At 42.0% G+C, this 25,286-nt stretch overlaps 1 protein-coding gene across 1 annotated transcript; it reads left to right on the top strand.

Moving 5' to 3' along the window:
• The first annotated feature begins 135 nt into the window (after window positions 1-135).
• On the top strand, window positions 136-20,601 carry LOC109467018 (SKI family transcriptional corepressor 1 homolog-B-like). The gene is made up of 10 exons (XM_019764913.1): window positions 136-303; window positions 11,411-11,610; window positions 11,791-11,889; window positions 12,089-13,738; window positions 16,005-16,161; window positions 17,069-17,128; window positions 17,315-17,389; window positions 17,844-17,918; window positions 18,137-18,202; window positions 20,289-20,601. Exons 2-10 carry the CDS (start codon window positions 11,422-11,424, stop codon window positions 20,363-20,365), a joined length of 2,448 nt encoding a protein of 815 aa, XP_019620472.1. The 5' UTR covers window positions 136-303; window positions 11,411-11,421; the 3' UTR covers window positions 20,366-20,601.
• The last annotated feature ends 4,685 nt before the right edge of the window (window positions 20,602-25,286 follow it).

Raw genomic sequence — 25,286 nt, 5'->3', positions numbered from 1 at the left:
GCGAAACGTGCTCTATCTATCTGCCGTGGATCTGAGATGAGTGGTGATCTCTGGAGTGTCCGTATCAACAGGGAGAGGATGCACACATGGCGCCAATGACGGCCTTTATACTCCCATCATCATTATCATAAGGGCAGCACACAACCAATTAAACACAATCAACCATACGCGCCTGTCCACACAAGCAGACCGCTACAGGCGTGTTCAGCGTACGGCCTCTCATCAACGCTCGGGGTTAGGAAGCGCCTCGGCCCGACGAGAAATCTTGGTACGTACGGGACAAGCTGCGGCGTATAACCGAAGGTAAGCGGGAACGTAGGGATCTAAACCGAGCGTCTGCATATCGTAACCCATGTATTTCCTTGTTGTTACGCTGTGGTACTTTAAGCCAACATTCACTTGAGCTTAGACAAACAAGAAGACAGCAAATCCAGTGTATCTCGTGCCAACCGCTGGGACCGTCGGAGTGTCGTTTTGTTGATAAGAGCAGGATTCTCAGCTTAGTTCTTCCCTTGTACCAGGACTAGCCAGATGTCCGTTGTCAGTTGTAGTAAGCCGGGGCCGGGGTGAAGTATATACAGCCGCGGCTGTGTTCACACGTACACGGCGATGTTTCTAGCTTGGGACAGTATATATACGCTCTAGGGTGAGTAATGTCGGTCGTATCTTGTTTGTATGTTAAGCTAGGCGATACGAATCTTGTTTAGTTACCCACAACATCCGAATGTTACCACGTTTTTCCTTATATACATGTAGCAACAATTTACAATTCCGTATTTATACTTAGGACGATAACATTCTTTCGGAAGTTGACAGTACCCCAAATTTTGATCAACATGGTCGCTTATTGTATTTGGGCTTGAGGTGTAGTTTTATATAGCTAAAAATACAAACAAGGCATATATCAAATTAAATTTAGATCAGTACTTTCCTAAGATGTATTTCAAGAACAGGATACGTGGACTATTTTACGACCGGAATTAGCTGTAATTGACAAGGACTTCATGATAGTCTGGTTGAAATTCGCTAAAACAAATAACGTGGCGGTTATTTGTGTTACATTTTGTTCAAACATTCGATTGTTGCGAACAAAAACGTGTGCAACATAGGATGAATACAGATCTATATTTACAACAAAAAATCCTTTTGTATTTTTTTATATTTTTATACCACACGAGCCAGGAAGTATAATTGCATGGACGTCAAATTATCCTTTCATCCGCCTTTTCATCAGCAACCGATTATAGATCAATTCCCCGCGCCCAGCGCGCGCTACCAGGAAGGGAAGTCTGGACCTCTGGGACTTGTCCACGTTTATTGCTAGTAATTGCAGGGTTAGGCTATTGTTGTACACACCATCACCACTTTAAAATGTGTGCATTAATGGTCGCTTGATGGGAATCTAAAATGTTCTTTTTCTATATCATACATCATCATACGCTCGATAGTGAAAATGTGCGTCCTAAGCCTACGGTATTTCTCTGTGACGAATTGTCAAGATCATTGCTATATCATCAGACCGGTTTGATATTGATGTTGTGGACGGGTGAGGCTTTTCGGTTGCGCAAAGCCTGTCTCGCACAATATACGTACTCTTGACTTTTCAATATAGTGCCTTCTCAGAATTCTTGGTAAACTGTACATATGTGCGTGTGTGAATGTAGAATAAAATGCTATTTTGGCAACAACTAAATGATTTTTCTTGCGTAATGCCAGATATAATAAACACAACATTGACTGGTGACTATCAATTTGTTGTCTTAATATATTAAGTATCATTTGACCTGACATTTGAAACATTTGTTCGCGAAAATATTTCAGCAACTTTATCATGCTGAAAAACAGTACTGGTATCCTAAACTGTTTATCCTAAACTATACACAATTCGTGAAGAAAAGCAAGATATAGCAACGTGTTAAGGCCGTCTTACAAAAGAGATCGGTAGCGATAACGGACATAACGGTCAAAATTAGGTGTCTGTCATGTGAGACAGGACAGGTGCTTCATGTCGCTCTGTCATTCAGGATATTAGGACATTCCTGTCCGTTATAAACGACGTCAGTGATCCCACATCCCCCTCATATTTTTCTACAGCCTACCCTAGGCCATATGGCACGTTGTCACTGTCGTATTAGAACGAAAACACACCGTTGCGATGACAAAATTCATAATCTTTCAGTGTGTTTTACACATCACATGGCGTAAAGGCTTCTGTTGTTGTCTTGTGTGTTTACACGTTTTCCGATAGGGTTTAAACAATGTCAAGCTAGTGGCGAGCCTTCTAGTGCAGCGTACTTGTCAAGTATTTAGATGAAATGTCGGTAGTGAGAGAAGCATACCTGTGAATCTATTGCCAGTTGTCTGTTATATGAAGATACCATACCTTGTATTATCTCTTATCATACCCATGTCCAGTCTGTGTTGTCAGTACCAGGGGAGTTACAACAAAACCATGGGTTACCACGACAGATTTGAACGGTATATTTCAGGCACCATACGTATATGTATTTGTTAATATTGCAGAATATGCCTGGAAATCTGTAAGATTCTGATACTAGATCTAGATCTGTGTTAAACGTAGATAGCCCAAACCTCCAGTATATTGTAAAAGATAACTACAGTTGCTTACTTCCCCGTTTCCTTTCTTTCTACAAGAAACAGACAAAGAAAAAAAATGACAAAAGCGCTACAGTTATGTACACAATGCCTAAATGGTTGGTAATTGCAGCCGACAGAAAATGAAATTGGAATTATTTAATATTTGTCTGCTATTCATTTGCGTCTATCATATCTGAGGCTTATTTTTGTTATATCATGACCTGTTTCAAGTTGCAACTATTCATCTTCTTCAACGAAGTGTCTGCAAAATGTTGCTATCAATATTTGCCTTCCAACAAGATAATTGCCGTTAAAACTAACATACGCTTTAAAATCATTCTATTTATAACATGTCATTCACGTTCTAAGATGATGTCCGATTTTGGTTTCTTCAAGCATCGAGCGCCATTGAATAAAATTTTCCATGCAAAATGAGACTACAACACGACAAGTCAAGACAAAACTACCACAGTCTTACTTAAGGGATACTTCACGAATTGCCTGTTATGATGTGTTGCGGATGAATTGCTACGTTTTTAATTGTTTTGCCGGCTTAGTGAAAGAACGATATACTATGTGAATGTTTCAAATGAATGTTGGGTTGGACATGATCTCTCTCTATATGTTACTTGGAAGATTAGTTTTCTTAAGTTTAACTTGTCTGTGTGTGTATGTCTGTGTGTGTGTCTGGCATTAATGATAATTCTCAAACGGATTTAAGATTCTCATTAGAATTTAATCACAAATGTTGATTCTTGACGAGTAGTGCAATATGTTGTCTTTATGTTATTTCAGTACAGAGTTGCACCTGAGCATGATATCTTAGATCTAATCTTAGAATTCCACCCTTTGAAATAACGCTCTAAGCTAACGCATCAAAGATTCTAATTATACATCTAGTTCGATAACAAATGTCGTTTATTGCGCAATATGTCGTCCAATTAACGTGTACACACGCACATTAGCTAATGCCTCATGCACATTTTCAAAACGATTAGCACTCATTTAACTCTTTCCACACAGAGCAGGAATTTTAATGGAAGCGTTAATACGTTTTTCACTGTCTGTTGATTAAGGTTCCAATTCCCCCGGCCGTTCCTTTCCGTTTTCCCGGCTAAAAGCATTCGTCGTTTGGGGGATTCGGAGAAGCTTTCAAACCGTTAATATTCGCACGGGTTTTAACAGGGGGCAAGCGTATCGCAGCGAAGGTGCATAGATTGTTGGGAAACTGTAACAATGAGCAGACAGTTAAGGTTATATCTATGCTCTAATTCTATCAGAACTTCTTTGCTTAAACAGCTGGAAGCAACGATGGCATTACTAATCGTAGGAAAAACCTTGACTCGCAGCAACAAAGTGTATTTCTCCCGCGGGATGGTACTAAACAGGGGTTCCGGCTAATGACCAAGCAACAGTTACTAGGAGTTGAAAAGAAGGACAAATCGGCGTGGAAAATTAGGAATATGAAAATGAAGTGATGTTTTAAGCGTAACACCTATGTGTCATTCATACATCACTGTTCCCCGTGCCATTTACTCATGATGGATGGAAGGAAACGGGAGCAACAATTCACTCCTTGTTATGGGGGATATGGGCGTGTAAATTGGGATTATGATAATACCCTCCGTTCCTGATCGACTATTGTATGTGTATGTGTGTCACAAGTACTCGATAAATACGACAGGCTGGCACGTTGTTAGTCCGTGTACCAGACAACTTCGGCCGCTTGAAGAATGCTTCAAACTGGCCAAATAAGGTGAACAATTGATGGAATAGTACTAGAATAGTAATAACGTGAATAATTTGCCAGATACTATAGGAGTTCGTCAGTCATAGTCTTACGTATACAAAATGTAGAAAAATCAGGATTCTGTACGTTCGTCGCTGAGTTCTAACAAACCATGGTTCTAATTGCTTTTGCCAGCTAAAGCCTTTGGCAAATTATTCATCATATTTGGCCAATTTCGGTTCACACCACTTATACATGAATACATGTTTGTATGTGTACAACTTCAGTGGTGCGCTGTACGTACAGTGTTTGTGTATGTATATAGTCAGTCACAATATGGCGGGTGGAGTGAACTTTTTAATCAAGGAGGGGAAATCGATTTGAGTTCAATTGCCGTTCCCTACTAACGACGGTCACAACTGTGTCCCCCAAGGAATTATCCTTACACTTTACACACACAGTGGAAAGGGCGCACGAATGACATGTAAGTAACCACAAATGGGAACGCAAACTACTCTGTATAGAAAAACGTTTCTATTGCCTCTGGCATGTGTATGTACATCTGCAAATATACATACACGATAAAGGATAATGGATACGAAAAGAGAACGTCTGTCAGTTCCATTGTTGTAGTATTATCATTATTATTATCCAGATAGATTTTTGCATTGATATGATACTGTATCGCGTGTTCATCAAATTCACATCTAAAAACCGGCTTTCATTATTGTAGATATCTCCTACAAGGACGCAAACCTTTTAATACAGTGCAAGCGTATAATACTGTAATCCGATTTAGACGATTTCCAAAATGTTCATTCTCGGTATTCTTCGGTTTTAACTCATACCTAATACAACCAGACCTTAGTATTTGAACATCGCGATGAAAAATAGGAATAAGCATATCTTATTAAGGCGTCCCACATTTTTACCTAAAATGAGCGGTTTTTAGAGCGTCAAGTGAATGGATGTAGTCGTTGATGATTAATTCTGGTGCGCGGATCTCCGGTGGGAGTTGCCGGCCTGCTGGCCCGCACGCGCCGCGCACGCTTCCCGTGTAAACCGCAGGGTATAATTACAGCCATTTCAACACAATTTAGAAATTATACCGTCATTCTGAACACACATCTCCTGCTCCTCCCCGCGCAGTGAGCACGCCTGACGTGGCGCGGCTGTCAGCCGGTGAGATATCGGGGGGAGATGAGCCGCCGTGCCTCTTAATGAACCCCTCAATAAAGGCGATTAAGGCCCAATCCTGGCGGGATCGGCCGGGGATTTGGGACGGCGGCTCGAGTACATCACAGGACCGAGCCTAGGCGCGGGCAAAACGGCGTGAAAATCATAATTATGGTAACCGCTCAACCATTCATCACCGAGTCTCTAAACTCTCTACCTGCCATATCTTTTATTTTCTTCTGTAAATCAATATAGAATGTATCGAAATACATTATATCTATTGTTGCAAGCTTCTGAAATTGTAATTTTGAGAAAGGCAAAAACAATATATGCAACGCATCATATTCCCTAGGTTTTGTAAATCTTTACATTAGGTTTCTCTCTCTGCAAGACACGGTTCTTTCGGGAAAACTTCAGTGAACTTGTATTTTGTCAGTATAAAGGCATGATGTCAAGTCCATATCAATTAATATATAACCATTGAGTAAGGTGAATAAGGTATTAATGATTGTTCCCAAACAACAACTATTGTATTATACCGACGTTCATGGCACACGACAATCTTCAGATGCTGCCGTTTCATTTTAAAATTCAATTTTTTTTCTAGTCGACGCCATCCCCTTTCTCTTGCTGATGCTTACCATAGTTAACGTTCGTATAGGGTGTGGTCTGATGTAACTCACTATCTAATGTCATCATGAATTTTGGTGCTTTGTTACTCACGCCAGGAGTACCGCTAGGTTTGGAGTACTGACGGTATACCTCTGAAGCAAGTGTTCGTCAGAATTTCTCTCAAAAGTGCAAGAAGAGTTTTCGTCCATCCTCTTGTACTTTTCTGTACTTTAATTTCATGTGCTCTTTCCTCGAGCCGTGGGATCAAGTTGTTAGAACATACAACTACGGAGGGCTCAGTACTTCTGCAGTTTTCTAGGTCAACTCAACGGCTTTATTTAAAGTAAAAACTACCTGTTTTTTTTTTCTTTTTAAGTGTATCTATATAGACAGGCACGCATTAAGTTGCTTCGTGTAGTGTAGATACGGCCCTCACGACTGGACTTAATTCTAAAGGTAATGATCTACAACTCGGCTCTCTGCGTTTGTCGGGATGGGCGCAAAGATATCTTCAAAGCCCGGAGCAGATGCCACACGCCGTGTTACAAATCACTTTACTTCTATTACATCCTGAAATCAAAGTCCCACATCCTCGCAGGAAAACCCTCTCGCCTATCCAGCGCCAAGACCAGCTCGGGGTTCCCACTTACATCGCATTCGGGAGAACTTAGGCGAGATTCACCATCAAAGGCAAGAGCAGATGGGGGTGAAACCGGTGGAAATCACGTTTGTTTCATGTCTTCTTGCAATTAAAATCTGCTGCCCTTGATCGGCCCACGCGGGCTGTCTGCAGAAGCTTCTTTTGTTGTCTACTTAATGACTGAAGCCTTTAGAAGGCTCTCCGTGGCCCCATCTGTTAGCCACAGTTAATATCATACGCTCGTCTTTGTTACAGCACATGTTATTTGGTGAATAGAAAAAGGCGGCAAGATCCAAAACGGTTTAATCTCCTGTTGTATCTGACAGCGTACGCCAGGACGCCAAACGGCCGCTCGGTCTCTAAATTGTTCTGTTGCGCAGATTCAGTTCACAGCACCACTGGCTTTCTAACCCTAGCTAACCGGTTATAACGTCATTTTAATTGCAAAAGTTCTTCCATTGCGTTTATACATTTTGTATTATTCTTCACAATATAATGGCTGTTTTTGGCATTTTGCTAAGAATATCTAAGAATATGTTATGATATCTTTTCCATTTTTTAAGGTCAGTTGCCCTATATACTATAAATAGCAACTATGAATGTTGAAAATATTGACGTTACCAAGCCCAGAAGCTCAAAATTTTAATCTCATATATGATAATCTTGTACTTTGGATTTTCGATTTAAGACAAGCTGCGTTCCATTGAGGATTATAGTAATTAAAGGCAGGATAGAGATTTTCTTGCCAATTCAGTAATCGCCATGTTTCCGTTTAATAGCACAAAATGTTATTTAATCTTTAAGTAATTTCGTACCATGAACAAAGTTTTTTGAGATTTTTTTTTATAATTACCACACCTACTATATCTTCTACAATGACAAAATAACGTTTGCAATGAGTAACCAACACTTAGTATTTACACTTCAAGTACGGCTATCTAAAGATAGCCTTTTCACACAAACTGTCCCAAAATGTAGAATAACCGTTTAGATACTTTACGACCACTGCTGGTGTGTGTAACAGATCCCATGTTCTACATGGCGACATATGGCCGAGTACTGGTGATCAACAATACCCTCATTCTCTGGACAGGCTCAAAGATTAATTATTCACAATGCGGTGAGCAAGGAATAAACGCCCATATCATTGTCCGCGATCACCCAACTAAATGGTTAAAGTTCGCCGGAGTTAATATATGCCCGGGGGAGTTTTCTTGGAAAAGAAAGAACACAAAACCATCTCGTTTAGAGTTGGGAGGGATGGAGTCTAAAAGGTCACGTGCCACACACGACAGTGGCCGGCGGGGGCCTGTCGAACCGCTTTGTTAGACATGGGTTAATACCCCAGACACAATAGACCGGCAGGCGTTAGGCTTTTTCCCCGCTACCGCTGCCTCGCGCCTCGGTATTGAGTTTCACTTTGGACTACAAGGTTTCATCATTGGGTACATACGCCATATGTTTGCCGCGCGACATCACCACACGTCTGACTGCGTTTATTTGATTTGACGCGAACAAAACACCATTCCGTGAGACAAGCGTCCCGACGTGTAATTTTATATCTCTCTATCTGTCACATCATACACAAACACACAAGAAATACGGTGTAACCTTCTAATAGTGGAACAAAGAAAGCACATAAAGCTATAAACTATAAACCCTCTTCCGTCATCGCTTTGATATCTCAACATCGGGGATGTTCGCTCCAAAACATACGCTTTATTGTTCTAAATACATCATAGACCCAATGGATCATTCCGTACCTCCTCTTATATATATAGTCTTAGTCACATCAATCGTATGACAGACTTACAGCAGCAAATTTGGGAATCTTGAGACAGTCGTGGGGGGCAAAACATACAGCTGTTTTCTTTGCGGAACCGGTAGTCGTAAATCCTTGTCGACTGTCGGTTGTGTCATCGCCTGGCTGAACATCGTACGACAAAAAAAATCGTCCAACATGTGTGGCCGCGTTTTTTGTTCGTCCTATCTGTAGTGATTGACAGGACTTTATTGCACAGCAGTCCGCAGCCAAGGACACAGGTTGAGCAATACATAAACTTTCCTCATCACCAGAGAACGGTGAAACCAATGAGCTATGGCTATAGTATATACACAAATAGAATGCATTAACCATGAACTGTTAACCATAGTTAACATTGTTGCTATTAATCAAAAGGAAAAGCCGCACCGTTTGTCTATTCTTTAAGATGAACGAATCTTTGACAATGATAAATGCGACTGATATTATTAACCACGGAAAAAGATAATACTTAAAACAAACGTTTAGGTAAATAAGAGTCAAAGAATGGTATACAAACAAAGAATTGGAGTCTATAACGTGAATAGTTGCTGATGGATTGGTTATATAATATTCATTGTTACCTATTTCGTTCGACATCGATCATCAATTAAAGTAAGATTTGTGGACGTTAAAAATACTTGGCGAAACGTCTTCTAATTTTATTTTGAAGATCAATGGACAAAACATTCCTCACTACGGACACAAGTATTGGGTAGACTGGCGGTAGAATACCAGGTGTCATGGCCCCGTTTTCATTTCCTGCCATGCAAACATCTCATAAATAAATTACGATAAATAGATTAAAGATGTAATTTGTCGTGGAAATGATATTACATTAACCACGGGTCGTGAACCCTAGCATCATAACGCGAGCCATATTGAATCAGCCCCATGGAAACGTTGAAGGGTTTTACTTGTTATCAAACTATTTGCTCGTCATATAAAAGAATGTATGATAATTTTTCGGTCGTAACCGTGCCTTAACTGGGCGTCGATAGCACGTTGTTTGGCATTTTTACGACCTGTTTAAACAGGGTATTTAACCCTACTTGTCTCTCACATTAGAGACGGGCTATCGCTGCAGATTTCCCTGTTAGCGGCGCTATCTCGTTACGATTTCATTACTCTGTATCTTGGCCAGGCGATCCTCCTTTGAGAACTCGGAGGGTTAGCCAGGCGTTCTCAAGCTTCTAGCCCCTTCTTTAAACACTTTATTATCCTCATTGTGTATCCAATGTTGGACACCGAATATTTACACTACACGGGATTCATTAGGACGTATGTGATCGAATCATCGCACTTTTAGCTTTACTAGTTCTTCGCTTCTTGTAGACTTGAGAATTTGTCGTACGACACGTTTACGATTCCTTTGTAGAGTCCGATACTACTTCATTGTCATCTATGCGAGAAAAATGAAATGCAAGCAGATCATTCTTCATACGGCCGTTTTCAAAATGTACGAACATCGTAAGAAAATTGCAAATTGAATTTTGCATATATCATATTATCTTCGTAGTGTACCTAGATGGGCTAGTCCAGTGAATGCGGAGGTCTATATATGTATAAGTGCCCATGTATATGCGTGACCCCGTCTCTACAGCACCCCTTGTCAATTGCTCATGACATCCGATGTTGATTTAGACAATAGGCGAACAGAGAGGCCTGGAGCAATGATTAATAAATCTTCCTCGGCAACAATTAGCCCTAGTCATCCCCCGCGCACACACACATGTCAATAACTGGGTGGGGGCTAATTTGCTGGCCAATAGGAGATGACCAATGGATCCGAAATCGAGGTTAAACGAATTTGACTGGTTTATAATTGCCGGCGCTCGCCATATGTTATACGGACCGGGAGAGCTGGAGAGGGCGGCGCGCTGACAGCAGGATAGTCAGTTAGCTCCTGTCAATCACCGGTATATCACTGGAACTAACGGTCTGAAGGTGAGGATAGTGTAAGGATGAGGAGCATATACGTCTCCGGTTATACTATTTTCATTTCTTATTTCGCACTCCTTGCGATGTGCTAAGAGATAGTGTCATCTATTTTCTCTAAATACCGTGTGGCATCATTAGCTTTCTTAATGCAGTACTTAGCTTGGTCCATATTTAACCCTAACTACGGTGTTTCACATACAGTGATACCTGCACAAGTAGTGTACTAGGGTTCAGTTAAAGAGACTATGTGTTCGGTGTCCCCTTTTCAATTTTCACCTATCTATCTATAATGTATCGTTATGCGTGGGAACGTAAAATCCTCCTCCGGGGTATCATGGTCTGTGTGCTTTTGCCGCAGGCATTCATTGTAACACATACACACAAGCGACAGACAATATCCTGTATGGTTTTTGGTTAAGTCCAGTGGAGCTTATTTATTGCAAGGCCCTTTTCCTGAACCCTATTGTCCATGCGGAAGGACGTGTTGAATAAATTTGTAATGGTTGTATTATAGCCGGTTAGCGGTATAATCTACCTACGGGATGTACCTATAGGCCGGTATACTACGCACTCCATTCAGCCTTTTTCCTGGGCTTAGAAACTCGAGAAGTGAACCTCTATAATAGCTTTTTATGTGTGTTATCGCGTCTTTTTGAAGGGTAGTGTGTAGGGCATTTCTTAGCGTTTTTATTTCAGGGCACTAGAGATTTACTTTGAACTGATGTCCCTTTGTTGTCGTCTCTTGTCGTCCGAATTAAGGGCAGATTTTGTTTCCGGAAGAAAGGTGTTTAGTTGTATCACGGTGTCCGCTGTAATTTTGTCACGTACCTGTACCATAGTCCGTAGGTGGTCACGTCTGGTGTCGACATAGGTGAAAAGTATAACGTAGTTTTATGTTATTGATCTCCATAAGGAGACACAAGGATGGAGAACGAACAGAGAAGTCCCCAGGAGAGAGACCCGAGCCCCCGCCCGTCGTCCTCGGACCCCCCGCCGGACCCCCCGGGCGCGACCATCGGGCCGAATGCCATCATCCCAGCTGACAAGTCGGACGAAAGGAAGGACGAAACCGACACGGTGCCCGTCCAGGTGACTCAACATACCAACAACCAGGTCAGGACCAAGCATTCCTCGTTTTTTTTACTGAAAACAACTCGTCAATTTTACTTTGTAATTCCACTCCCTTTTGGGTTTGAAATGTTCTGTGTTTCTCTATTTCAATGACAGATTTGTCGGGTATTTTATACCAGTAGTTTGAAACACAAATGAGAACCTTTGCCCCCTCCTGTACAGGTCCGGAGTGTGATGTTGTACGGTGTACCCATCGTGGCGCTGGTTATAGACGGGAAAGAGAGGCTATGCCTGGCGCAGATCTCCAACACCCTACTGAAGGTAATGGTGTGTAAAGTGACTTCTTCCTTCCTGCTATTTCAAGTTACTGGGAGAGCTTTCAATGAGAATTAAAAAGTACCATATACAGAAAATTTTTGATGAAAACTGAAATTGAATATTTGTTAAGGGAAATTTTACTGTGTGATTTGAAGGAGCATTCTTGTCAGTAAAAATGGTGTCATTTTTTCTTTCTTGACAGGGTTACAGCTATAACGAGATCCACAACCGCCGCGTGGCCCTGGGCATCACCTGTGTTCAGTGCACGCCTGTGCAGCTGGAGATCCTGCGGCGGGCCGGGGCCATGCCCATCTCCTCCCGCCGCTGCGGCATGATCACCAAGCGGGAGGCCGACCGGCTCTGCAAGTCCTTCCTGGGCGACATCAGCCCGCCCAAACTCCCGGAGAACTTCGCCTTCGACGTCTACCACGAGTGTTCGTGGGGCTGCCGGGGGAGCTTCTACCCCTCCCGCTACAACAGTTCCCGCGCCAAGTGCGTCAAGTGTGGCTACTGTAACGTCTTCTTCTCCCCGAACAAGTTCATCTTCCACTCGCACCGCATGTCGGAGTCCAAGTATCAGCACCCGGACGCCGCCAACTTTAACTCCTGGCGACGGCACATGAAACTGGCCGCGGACAAGCCGTCCGAGGACCTGGTCTTTGCCTGGGAGGACGTCAAGGCCATGTTCAACGGCGGCAACAGGAAAAGGGTTTCGTCCAGCCATTCCCCGCACAACGTAGAAGCCGCCAAGAAGCGCAGGTTGGAGCAGGAGTCCCACATGGGAGAGCTCCCGCACCCCAGTCCTGCCGTCCCGTCGTTCCCCGTCGTACCGGTACCGAACAGGTCTTACAGCCTACAGCTCCAGTCCCTGCCGAGCAACATGAACATTCCCCACACCGTCGGCACCCACCCCTCCCTCACGCCCGGGGTCCCCACCGTCAGTCGACTGTCCGCCGCGAACGTCAAGAACGCGTGGGGGCCTAAAACAGACGGGTTCGAGCCGTGGAACCTCCCCTGGTTCAACGGCATGATACCTCCCCCTCTGCTGGCGGCTAAGTCCAGTTTTATCGACCCTCCGCTTGCTGCCACCGACCTCCTGAAGAACCTCCGGCGACCGGACGCCGACAGCTCGAAATGTCTGGCAAAGGAAGGCCCCGACTCCCACGCAAAGAGAGACGACGCGGCTCCGCAAGCAAGAATTACTCTAGGCGAAAACGGAAGAAAACTCCTCTCCCTGATGGAGCAAGAGCAAGAGCACGAGCACACCTCGGCCTTCAGACCTGTTATCAAACACAGTTGTGAGAGTTGTAAAGCCACTCAGTCTTCGGCGTGTGACTGCGTACCATCAGGCAGCACCTCTCACAACCTACACGAATATCCCCCCGCTCAAGCGGCCGCTGAGAACAACAACGGCAGCGGCTACGACGTCGACAGCGACGCGCGGTCCTATCTCAGTGACATCAACGTCACGGACGACTGTATGAGCGACGACGCCAGCGACAAGGACCACCCGAGTGGTCGTCAAACCATCGCGGAGGGAACGCCGCCCTCCCCGGCCTGTGGTGACAATGGCTTCGCCGAGGATAAGACGGAAGCGACAGACCCTAGCACGTTGGAGCCAGCTGTTACAGAGTCGGAACAGATGGAAGATGCTACCACAAGCTCGCACAATGACAACAACGAGTTCAACTCGCATAGCGCGGGGACCAACTCCTCAGCGAGTAGCGAAGGTGGCACGGAAGACCAACCCGAGACAAGAGAAGGCCCAGGTCTGACGCCTCCACACAAGACACCTCCGCCCACCTGCACGGAAACAAAGGAGACCAGGGGAGACTCTCCAACAAGCGCCCAGGTATTTGCTAGATTTCTATTGATAAAACAGTGCCTGACTATATTTATGCATGCCCAAGAAAGTGTACATTCCGCAATGATACGTTATTTTACAACCGAATACCAGTTTTCGGATTAAACTTCTTCAAATATACCTGATCAATCTAATAACGAAAACTATGCTGTTTTATAACTTTGTGTTTCAAGTATTGTGTTAGACATTCGACTATTAACTAAACATGAAGCATTTTAGTAACGTAAGGTATCATGATGAAGAAAGTTACTGTGAGGGTGTCTGGGTTACCTTGGTAACGTTAACCACATTATCAACAAGACGTGTCATTCTACCAATCAGATCGCAGCATTTTGGAACGAGAGGAACATTATCTACAAGTTATGACCTGAAGAAGATTTAAACACACAGAGTTGACGTCCTATTACCCTTTTAGAATACATTTTGTATCCATCTTGATAGCAAATGCGTTAGTCCATCAATCATGAAATATTATCATGTCATGATCTGAACGGTGGGTGATTTAAATGAGCAGATAGGGCGAGCCTAGAATCGTATTTTCAAAATTACTCATAGTTTCACGGCGTTCTTTAGATTACAAAGAAGCGATACGCTATACACTGTGGTTTGATATACATCTGAGATAGGAGCGCCAGAAAACGCACCGTGAACGTTTAAACGATAAATGGAATTGAATGATTGATCCATAAATTTTATATTCTACTATAATTCTTGTTTATCAACTTGTCGTCTCTCCATTTTTTTCATGTTTTTTCCTTGTCGTTTCTTTTTAGTACCAACATCACAGTAATAAAGTTTTTAATATATCATCTGGCACTATTAATCACTCATTGACAATGTCACAGTCACATTAGTTGTACGATGGGTTAATAAATTGAAGATATTCCTTGGGTAACTGAGGAAGTGTTGTACAAAATTCAGCTCTCTGGTGATGGAAAAGGTCCGCGAAGATCCTTGTCTTAGCCCCGCTCAAAGTCCAACGACGAAAATATCGTAATCGTGCCATACATGAATGTGACTGTCTTTGCCTTTAGAAGTATGGTCGTCACAATGCATATGTCGCACTCGAAGTCCAGTTCTTGTTGCGAAACATGCAATTCTTTCACACATGGGTATTTAGAGACCTGTATAGCGTGGTATGATCATTTCATTTCAACACGTCAGTCACTTAACGTTATTTTATCCAATTCTATTAACTGTGAGATGAGTCTGAATTATACATGACACTTTGGATGGTAAATATTAATTTCGTAACAAGCTCTAATGTATCATCATACCTAAGTTGAGTACCGTATACCCGACAAATTATCATGTCTGAAAGCTAAAGTATTTTCGAGGCTATTGTAAGACATCTGGGATCTCAAAGCTTCTCAAGTTATGAACATAGCCGTCTTGGAGAACTGTTGGCTGTACTGGCTAACCTGACAGGTGTTCGCCCTGGCGAGGCTTGCGTGTGTGTATCTAAGACAGCCTTAAGACACGCTATTATCCAGAGTCTTAATCATGGATAAGGTTGTCATTCCTCATCAGATGAACGTTCATTATTAATTCAGACCCGTCTGTTGTTTGAATCCACGGCTCGTGCGAAGACCAAGTGGCAATAAATTTTAATGGACGGATCGGTTTTTATTTACTCAGGAAAGGTGGATGAAATACAAACCGGGAGGTATAAATGATTCATGCCCGCTGTGATGTTTTATTGAACACGTGAGATCAGTATCTTTACTGACTACATGCGGTAAAACCGGGAAATTAATCCGGGGCGATATTTTACACCGTCGGTGTGTCAGGAACAGAGCTGAGATAATACCCCTGGCAAAGAAGATTAGATTGACAACACCACACGTCATTTTCACCTTCATCATCACAAACACACACAGGTGTCCTGGAAATGTGCTTCCCTTCAACGCGGCTGGGTGGCGACTTGCGTCGCACGATAGGTTCGCGACAGCAAAGTGACCTAAGCATTCTTGATACAGTCGTAAATGTGTCGTACGAAATTCAACTGTCTGGAGACGATAAAAAATCGTACATCCTTGTCGACCTAGGTTCTGTCAAACTCTCAACGACGGTCCTGCGACAAAAGAAAATCGTACAACAATGTCACATGTAGTCACATGAGTATCTTGTGTTCTTTCATACAAAACTCAAGTTCCAAAGAGCAATATTTGTCATATGCGCGTTCTTTTCCCAACAGAGAAAGCCATAATCTACAACACCAGGTTTATTTTGTTTTGTGTGCGTATTGCTACAGAATAAGCAGCCAGAGGCGTCCAGTCTGCCCTACTCGGTGGGACAACTGTTGTGCGCCAGCCCCAAATCTAAGGACTCCGGGAGAAAAGACTCCCTGCCGGACGGTGCAGCCGGGGTGACTCTGGACAGGAACTCAACTGTATCCGCCAGTCCCTCAGGTACTTAAAACTCTCTTCCGTTCATGTAATAGATCAGGATGTAGACTAGTTCTGCACGTACAGGATGAAATGAAGACCCAAGAGTGGCGTTGACGTTGTTATCTAATTACATATGGACTTACAGACGTTTCCCACGTTGTCAGAGTCTCGAAACGGGGTCATGGTTGATAGGGGATCTGAAAACTGAGTCTAAGTCTGATAAGCATTGTCACTTTGACGGTTAAGTCTGGGAAGTTTCGTGTTATACCATCTTTGTGTTCCTAGACTCAAGCAATATTTTGTTGTACTAAAAATACTGTTCCTTGAACACAGGCGATGACAATGTGTACTAGTACATGTGTACTTCATATCATGTGTCTTCCGTGTTCCAAATTCTAGTGCCACCATACCAACTCGGTCGCCCTTCCTCTTCTACTGCATAACTAGGAATTTGGAGTTCACTTCAGCAAATCTATGATATTTCAAGGCAGCCACAAATATGTCATGTACGAAAACAAACTGTCCTGTGCCGAAACAGTGTATCGTAGAGCCTTGTCGACGTTGATTTTGCCATAGCTTTAGGTGTATAGTTCTATTCCGTGCAAGGTCAGGGGGAGCGTTTGGGTCTTAATGACTTTACCTGGTCGGCTAACGCGTCAAAAGCAAGCAAGAAAGAATGTCATTTTGCTGATGGATCATCTATTGAATAACTAAACACATATGGATCTACATTATTCATAGGGAGAGTGAACAATGACAAGAACTTATTTAAGGCAAGAGGAGAAATGGTGTTCTGTACCTAACGCAGATGGCAGCAAGATAGGGTACATGTGGACTGTCAAATGTATGTCTTATAAAGTCCTATGTACAATCAACACGTTTAGTATTTACAATTTCACAGGCAAGGTTTATTCTTTTTCATTTCCAGACGAATCTGACAATCATGAGTTTGAAGACATCCGACGCCAGTTGGCAACTATGACAAAAGGTAACAAAAGTGTCCATAAGTCTATGTCAAGTTACATATGATGTAACATGTATATTGAAGTAAAGTTTGTAGGTGACACCTCTATCGCTTTTAGAGTGGTGCCAGGATTCTTGATCACGTGCACTGCCCTTTTTTAAGACATTTCTTCTTGTTCGCATATTTGAATACTTGTATTTTCTCCAACAGAGGAACTTGAGAGAGAACTTTCAAGACAGAGGGAGGCAAGGCAGCGAATAGAGAAGGAATATCGTATCTTACAAGGTATCTCACTTAATAAAATCTAACGTTAACGTTAATATTAATGATAATGATCATTGCTTTGCATAGGCAGGTCTAAGTAGATAGAAATGGATGGCCTTCCTGTAACAATTGTTTGGTCGTAAAAATGTGCTATCTTTTTATGTTTGGCCAAACGATTTATGTTCTATTGTGTTGTATTATGACACTAGCAACTGGCCGAATAATGTAAAACTCTAAACTGTGGACATCTGATAACAATGAACGTAATCTTAGACGACTGAAATTGGCCCCATGTGACATATACTTTCATACGTTTTGAATCAGGAGTAGAATTTTATTTTTTAATATTCATTTAACTTTCATATGTCTGTTTGAAGATTTCTGGTTTATATATCTGCTAGTTGTGTACTGAGGCAGCACGTATCATTTGTGGGGTTGACTGATAACCGTTTGTTTCTGTTGCTGTTTTCCACAGACACTTTCCAAGAACAGGTCAAGCGCGAGCTGACATACAGACAAGAGATGGTGGAACAGATCCGTCTCATTCGAGGTAAACAAACAAACAAACAAAAACGAATCAACTAACTAGCAATCTGGTATGTCTTGCATGGCAGCTTTGTATTAATTGAGAGCCTCCCCTTTATTTAGTCTGCTGACTTGGTTTCTGACAAAAGTTCACTCCCCCCAATATAGTATTTTGTTTTCCTTCATTGTCCATTTGAATGAAATGCCGTTAGATTTGACTGACGTCTTGCCGTTCCGTCACAGATACGCTGTGTCAGGAGCTGGACCAGGAGAGGAGAGCACGGCTGGCTGTGCAACAAAAACTCAAAGGTCAGTGACCTTTCCCTGTGCTATAGTTGCCTGTGTAACACTACAGGGTGTTAGCACATGACGTCATAGCTACCATGTTGGTTGGATAGACCTAGAAGAGGCAGACCTATAGAATTTCATGTTAATGTGTCACAATATTACTTACGTGACTGTGATTACATATACTACTTCAAATGTACCTAGTAATCTCTAGGTTTAACCATCCAACATGGTGATCAATAATTACGTCATAGTCACGTGGGTGCAAACACCGAATGGAAAACGTCTTGTTCTGAAACAAGCGAAATTTTCCTATATTTGCTACTCTTCTGTGGTTTTCATTACTTTGTGAATTGCTTACATGTTTTTATTTTCTATCTTTGTTGAAAACGCGGAATGGGAAAACAGTTGACTTCATTTATCATTATAATTATTGCAATTACTGTCATTGGAAATTATATTGTATTGTATTGTAGTAGGCTAGCCGTCAATTTAGCTAATAGCACAGTAAACCCAATATTGCTTTATCATCGCAAACCCTCGGAAGAAATCAAGAAGGTTTCAGAGGGACAATATGAAATTGTTCAAACATGACATGACCTTCTGGCTGCCAAATATGTATGGAAATCAAATCAAAGCCTTGGCTCCTGTACCATTCTTCTGAGCTGACAGAAATGATGATATGACGTTTGTCGTTTGACTGTCTGGCATTATCTGCTTACTAGTCTGTTACTGACAGACATGACCAATACTCCGATTGACACGTCCTCGGTTGAACCGAGTTATCAATAAACCCGAGCACGCACTGTGGTCAGGACCGGCTATGAGACGACCGGCCGGAGCACAGAAGCTAAACTAGATTTGACAGAGTCAATATACGGCAAGGTTGATATAACAGAGCTGTCAGGTGATGAGACGGTCACCAGTTCACGCACTCACGCTATACAACTGCAACAGGTCGGATGGAAGGGTCGTTCAGTACGTCTAGGTCTTTTTTATTTGAGGCCTTAACGTATGATTTGTGTTTGTTTGCTTGGTTGATTTCTAATCTATTATTTTATGTCATTATTTACTATTCATTTTGATATGAGTTACAGTATATTCCTTAGACATGGCCCCCAATCACCATTTGTATGCTAAGTTATGATGTATCTATGATTTTCCTACCTATGTCACCTGTACTTTGATTTATGTAATTATTTGTTATTTACTACCTGCGTTATGGTGGGATCCCGTGGAAATCAGTCTACATGAGTGTTGGGACCTTGTTTATATCTAAGATGAATGAAATGAATAAACAAATAAACAGGGGAAAAAGCTGTATAACGCATTTTTAACGGCGTTGTTCAATGCAAAAAGCCAAAGGACCACTTCTAGGCATAGAGCTAGGAGACACGACAGACGTATGACTAAGCCAAAACATGGCGGTGAATGTTTATTTTGAAAGCTGTGAGGATTGTATTCGGCTTGTATTTTGGTGCATGATTATGAACTATATATATAGTGTATAGTTATGCCCCGAAACGCGCGTTATGCCACATCCTTCTTGGGAAGGTTCCCATTTTCTGAACAGTACCATCTAAGGTCTAAGTAACATAGACCGATCCAGGGTCTTGTTGGTATAACCTAGGACAACTATACAGGCGTCTGTGTCGTCTTAAGGACACGAAGGTCACAGGAAATGAAGTTGAGGTCTCTGAGTTTCGTCTTTCTAAGTTTGCTTACCTTTCAGGCCATGCAATGTCGCCCGAAACGTTCGGAAGTATTCAAGCTCTGTAATTTTATCCAGTTGTATGGAGAGATTTTAATTTGTCTAATAGGACCTGATTTGTGGGTGATTAGGACCTGGTTACATTTGTCGTACGATAGAATTACGACAACAAGCCGATGACGGCATTTTTGGGGACAGTTGTGGATGATATAGTTGTGGATTCGAATGTTTTGTTTATCTGACGGAGAAGGTTGAGGAAGATCCTTGTTGGCGGTACGGTTATTGCCGATGCTACGATGAAAGTGACTGTGTCTCATCCAGTACCTGAATGTCTATAATCAAATAATCAAATCTTTACTCTAATCGTAACTGAATATATTTTTTTTCCACACACAGAGGCCCACGACGCGCTACACCACTTCTCGTGCAAGATGCTGGCATCTCAACATTGCAACGAATGCAGCGACAAGTAAACATCACATCAAGTGCATCATCATCCATAAACGCACGGTTGTGTAGTCTTTAAATAGTTCATTCACATGTTCGTGACTGCTCAGTAAAAATGTCACAACTGTTAGCCTGGAAGTTGAACAAGAGTAAGGCTAGTGAAATTCCTCTCGAGTAAAAATAACGACTCAGTCTAACAATTGTACAGCAAATGTACAGTGTGTATATTTTGAGTTGAGTTTTACTGTACACAGTGAGAGGGTCCATTCGCAATTGGCATAAGTCCAAACAGACTGTATTGTAAATTGTGGATTCTTTGGTGAATTAAGCATGTGCATCACGAGTGTATGTAGACTGAGGACGTGAAAACATGTACAGTCAAACCTGTCTGTTGTGACCACTATAAGAGCTATGACCACTATAGACAGGATTCTTCATGCTTCGATCAATGCAAAAAAATTATTTCATTTCCCTTTCTGCTTAAATTGGATTTGTATGACCTATGATTTCTATCAATTTAATATGATGTAAAATAAGATTTACTACAAAATACACAAAATTTACAAAATGCACTTCTTTTTCATATATATCATCAGTTGCTCAATGGTCGTTCAACGGCCGTCTCCTCAGTAGAAGTGGTCACGAGTGCAGGTTTGAATGACTTACGACAATCGGCAAAAATGAAACACCGTGATGATATCATAGGGATCTCTCACAGCGGTTCTTATTCTGTACAGAGTATCGTCCATTTTACCAGCCTCTACCGCTGTCCTCGTGACTGGACTCTATGTTGGCTTATCATGTACCGTTTTCTGATTGTAGATCACTTCTATGATTGCCTTTTAGCTACCAGGTGTCTGAGAGCCGTCCGGCCTGGCCTGCTATGTAGGTTCGGCGGCGCTGTGTCCTCTCCCCGCCAGATTGCCATCTATCTAACGCACCCGGTCATTGCATTTGGAATAAATGTAGTATTTATGGTCGTGATCCCGTGTACATTAAGTGGTCGTTATCGATTGGACCCAGGGCTTTTACGAAGCGTGGATGGTGCAATATCCTGATATTAAAGTCAAATGTATTGATTAACCCCCCGTTAAGAGGTACTTATGGAATAATAAAGTTGTACCCTGGATCATTATGGTAAAATTAGTTTAGTTGGGACCTGCAGTATCGAGTTAGATGCATATTAAATGTTTCTGCTCCTTGCCTAAATGCTCTCCCAACCTAAGTGGTGAAATAATCCAATCATAGCAGCGTCATAGCTATGCTATGCTGATGGGTCTACATGGCACCAATTAAGGCGATCAAAAATAACTGCATTGGCGCCCGGAGAAAGAAACTAAATAGCCATTATAAAGTAATCAAAGCAGTTAGCAACTTTGCAGAAGTACTTGCAGTGGATAAAGTTGCGACAAAACTATACAGGTAATTCTGGACTTGTGAATGGATGAATAGAGCGAGGGAGTGGGGGCAGGATGAACAATGGATGGATGGATGGATGGATGGAAGATGAATAGATGGAAGGAAAGAAATAGAGTAAAAGGAATAAGGTTGAATGATAGAGTGAGAGATTGCTGGTATATCGAAGCATGGATGGATGGATGGATGGATGAATAGAAGGAAGGAAAGAAAAAATGAAAGTGAAAGAAAAAAGGTAAGGTTGCATGATAGAGTGCTGGTATATCGAGCATCCATAGCTATGCAGCGATTTTCTCCCCTTAAAATTGCTCAACGACAGTGAATTACACACATGTAACCGTGGTGTGGGGTTCTCTCACTAGCCCAGGTCCCGACACGAAATTACCAACTGTCCAACTCGTTTAATCTCTCGTTGCCCAGTTTTATTCGGTGCAGGTGTCGGGCGCGTTACTTTCTGTTCTGGTTACGTGAAAGTCTGGGTAGGGTCGCGGCTACAGAACGTTCACGGCCGGCGTGCTAATCTCCCAGGGATAAACCGTCAAACGGAAACCATCAAAGAAGCATCAAGGGCTTGGAAAGTGATACCAGCATTTGCAATCAATAGGGGCAGACAAAGCAGACCGGGCATATGCAAGAGATTTGAGGAGAGCCGCCCGGAGAGTAGCCCCGTCTCAGAAGGACCGGACGATGACAGACAAGACCTTGCACCTGTGCAAAGCACCAACACTCGGGAATTAGGAGGACTGTTTTTATACCGTTTTCTTGTGTACTTTACAAAACAACTATCACTTAACTCCACTAGAGTGTAACAAACTCTTTGGGTTACTGGAAACTATAGAAATTGATTTAAAAATCTACAAATCTGCCAGGATTGCCTACGTGTAACTATGTTTTTTCATCAAAGCGGATAGTCTGGTAGAGTCTATAAAACATTTCCAAAAAATGGATGTCTATGTTGTCACCACCTCGACGTGGCTTTGTCATTATATGATTGCTATTTGTGTATGTTCATGTATTTTTGGGATAAGACAATCTTATATAGAATATATATCATATAAGCATTTATTGTTCTGGTGCCTTGTTTTTGTTGTTTGGTTGGCTTCTACTTCGAACCCTATCTCAAAAAGTAATGATCTATTCCTCGACAGGGAAAGGCTATTCCTCCAATTAAAAGCTGCATTTTACAAACAATTTTTTTACCTGGCATCAACGCTACGATTTAGCGAATTTCAGTCTGTAGGTTTTTTTGAGGATGCTTAAAGCTTCCCCCAAATTATCTGCCTTTTGGAAAGATATGTTTCAGATGAGATGTCTAACATTAGCTCTAAGAGGGCATTAAACTAAGGGCAAAGGGAGCATTCTGCAACGTTCATGCATAAAACGTTTCTGACAAACCGAAAATCCAATGATTCCATGGCTGTTGTAAACGCATGTTAGCAGTGCTTCATCTTATAACTTTTAACCGTTGCACCCAACCTCCACATAAGACCGATATACCATCTATAGCGGTTCAGGAGAAAGAAAATTAACAGCTCAGTTCTATCTGTTCCAGTTGGACACTGTGGCTGATGTGGTACCTAATCACACGCAAGGTGATGGCCCTGCCCTCTGATTACTTTTACACACTGAAGCATTATACTGACCTTAATTACAATTTCATCTGGCCTTGTTTCATCTCGTCTGGCCAACACCAATACAAGAAGGTAAGTTCAATATAGGACTAGTTACGGGCGAATCTGGGTCGTCCGTTTTGACCTAAATTTTCCTACTCTTTTCGTAAGTACGTACAACGTCTTAATTTTACGACAGGAAATCGGACAGTCGTGCGTGATTATGTCGTACAAAATTCACCTGTCTTCTGACGGAAAATGTTGCCATAGATTCCAATTCCGTAATAGTCTCACTGAAAATTCTACCGCAAAAAAAAATCCTAAGGATAATTTTTGCGACTGTACTTGAAAGAAGAAAGACAATGCCATGAAAAAAAGTAATATCAGAGGATGGTTTCTCTGAATTTTTCTTGCTACAATATGTTGGTCATTTGCCTGTCAGTTAGATACAAGTCAACATGTCTCGTGATGTATTTTTCTCGGTTAGTACACTCAAAGGTTCTGACATCAGTGGTTGTACAAGTGTAGCTCTTGACTATCCCAATATCGACCAGCCCTTTACTTTAATGGCCAAACTATGACGTATAGGGTACAAGTTTTTTCGACAGTTTTTGGAACACATCCACCCAATAATGAAATCAAAGGTTGCTAAGGTATGGAGATATCATATTTAGATAAGGCATTGGCCGGAATATCATAAATATGAAGTTGACTGATCCCCAAGATCGATAGTCACGGTCTATAGCATAAAATGGCCATCATGAAATGATGTGGAGGCCGAAAAGTAAGTATCATGTTTTCCCGTTCAATATCTTTTACGGTTAGCTGCGCTCAAATCGTTTCCCTGCGGTGATGTTCCCCTTGTATTTCTAATCTGTCATATGTTCAATAGGTGTCATCCAAATCTGTGGTGGTGCTCGCAGCAACGTTTTGTATCACTCGTGATCACTGCTTGCCTTCCCCGTATAGCTGTAATCATAACGTCGTTACTGCGTAGTTATCCTACTGTAAAGACACAATAGAAGGAATAATCAAGCCGTTAGATTCTCTCGCACTATTGTAATGTTATGCGCAATAATGTTCAAATTTGCTTCTCGCTGGGAGCCTTGATAACATAGACAGCACGCGACGCTTGAATGCGGTTATTGCTGATTGTATCTGGGGAGAAATATGGCGAGCGCTATAGTGGCTACGGAGCGATTTAGAACAAATCTGCAGTGATCTCAATTTTGCTTAACGGCTCTGGGTGTATCGCGTACTGTAAAATTGCTCTTCTTTTAGATCCAAAATCGATTTTAGCTGACGCCTAGCGGGAACAATGTTTCTCTGACAAGTGGAGGTCAGCGGGGTTACCAGTCTAGAGAAGGGGGGTTGGTGTGGACTGTGGTGCGATGGTAGGGTTGCCAGTTTTACAAGAATAGATAACATGCAAGCAACACATCTTCTATGAAGGAATCTCTATTAAATATTCTTGCCCAGATGGGCTATATGCACAAAGTGACCAAATGTGTTCTAGAGGATATAACGACATGGAGTATTGAACACTGAAACGCTACATTCTAATGCTAAGTGCTAACAATCTATGTTACATCAATACTATATATTATCTACCATCTACTGTTAGTCGCCGTTTAATTGTCTTCTCTCTTTTTTTGAAACATCTGGAAACATAATTTGTGCCACTATACGTTCATTCCTGCAAGACATCAAGTATTTGAAAGTGTACTGCTTTCACATATTCTTACATATCTTATTTAATAATTTGCTGGCTCGGCGAATATTCACGGTTACACACAGTTTGTTCTTTATTCATCAAAAGGGAGTATGGAGCACGGGTATCTGTCGTCATTTACATACTTAATCAACTTTAACTGTCATTCCCACTGCACTACTGCACTATGTATACGACGCGCAGCAGTAC

Source organism: Branchiostoma belcheri, unplaced genomic scaffold (genome assembly GCF_001625305.1).
Source record: "Branchiostoma belcheri isolate BF01 breed outbred unplaced genomic scaffold, Haploidv18h27 scaffold173, whole genome shotgun sequence".
In the NCBI taxonomy this organism is placed as follows: domain Eukaryota; kingdom Metazoa; phylum Chordata; class Leptocardii; order Amphioxiformes; family Branchiostomatidae; genus Branchiostoma; species Branchiostoma belcheri.
This window is presented reverse-complemented; position numbering and strand designations above follow the sequence as displayed.

What these genes read in the sequence shown, in the direction of transcription:
- LOC109467018 (XM_019764913.1), top strand. Translation starts at nt 11,422, where the DNA reads ATGGAGAACGAACAGAGAAGTCCCCAGGAGAGAGACCCGAGCCCCCGC. An exon ending in TGTATCCGCCAGTCCCTCAG is followed by an intron (nt 16,162 to 17,068) that starts GTACTTAAAACT and finishes TTTCATTTCCAG; the next exon opens with ACGAATCTGACAATCATGAG. An exon ending in GTTGGCAACTATGACAAAAG is followed by an intron (nt 17,129 to 17,314) that starts GTAACAAAAGTG and finishes TTTCTCCAACAG; the next exon opens with AGGAACTTGAGAGAGAACTT.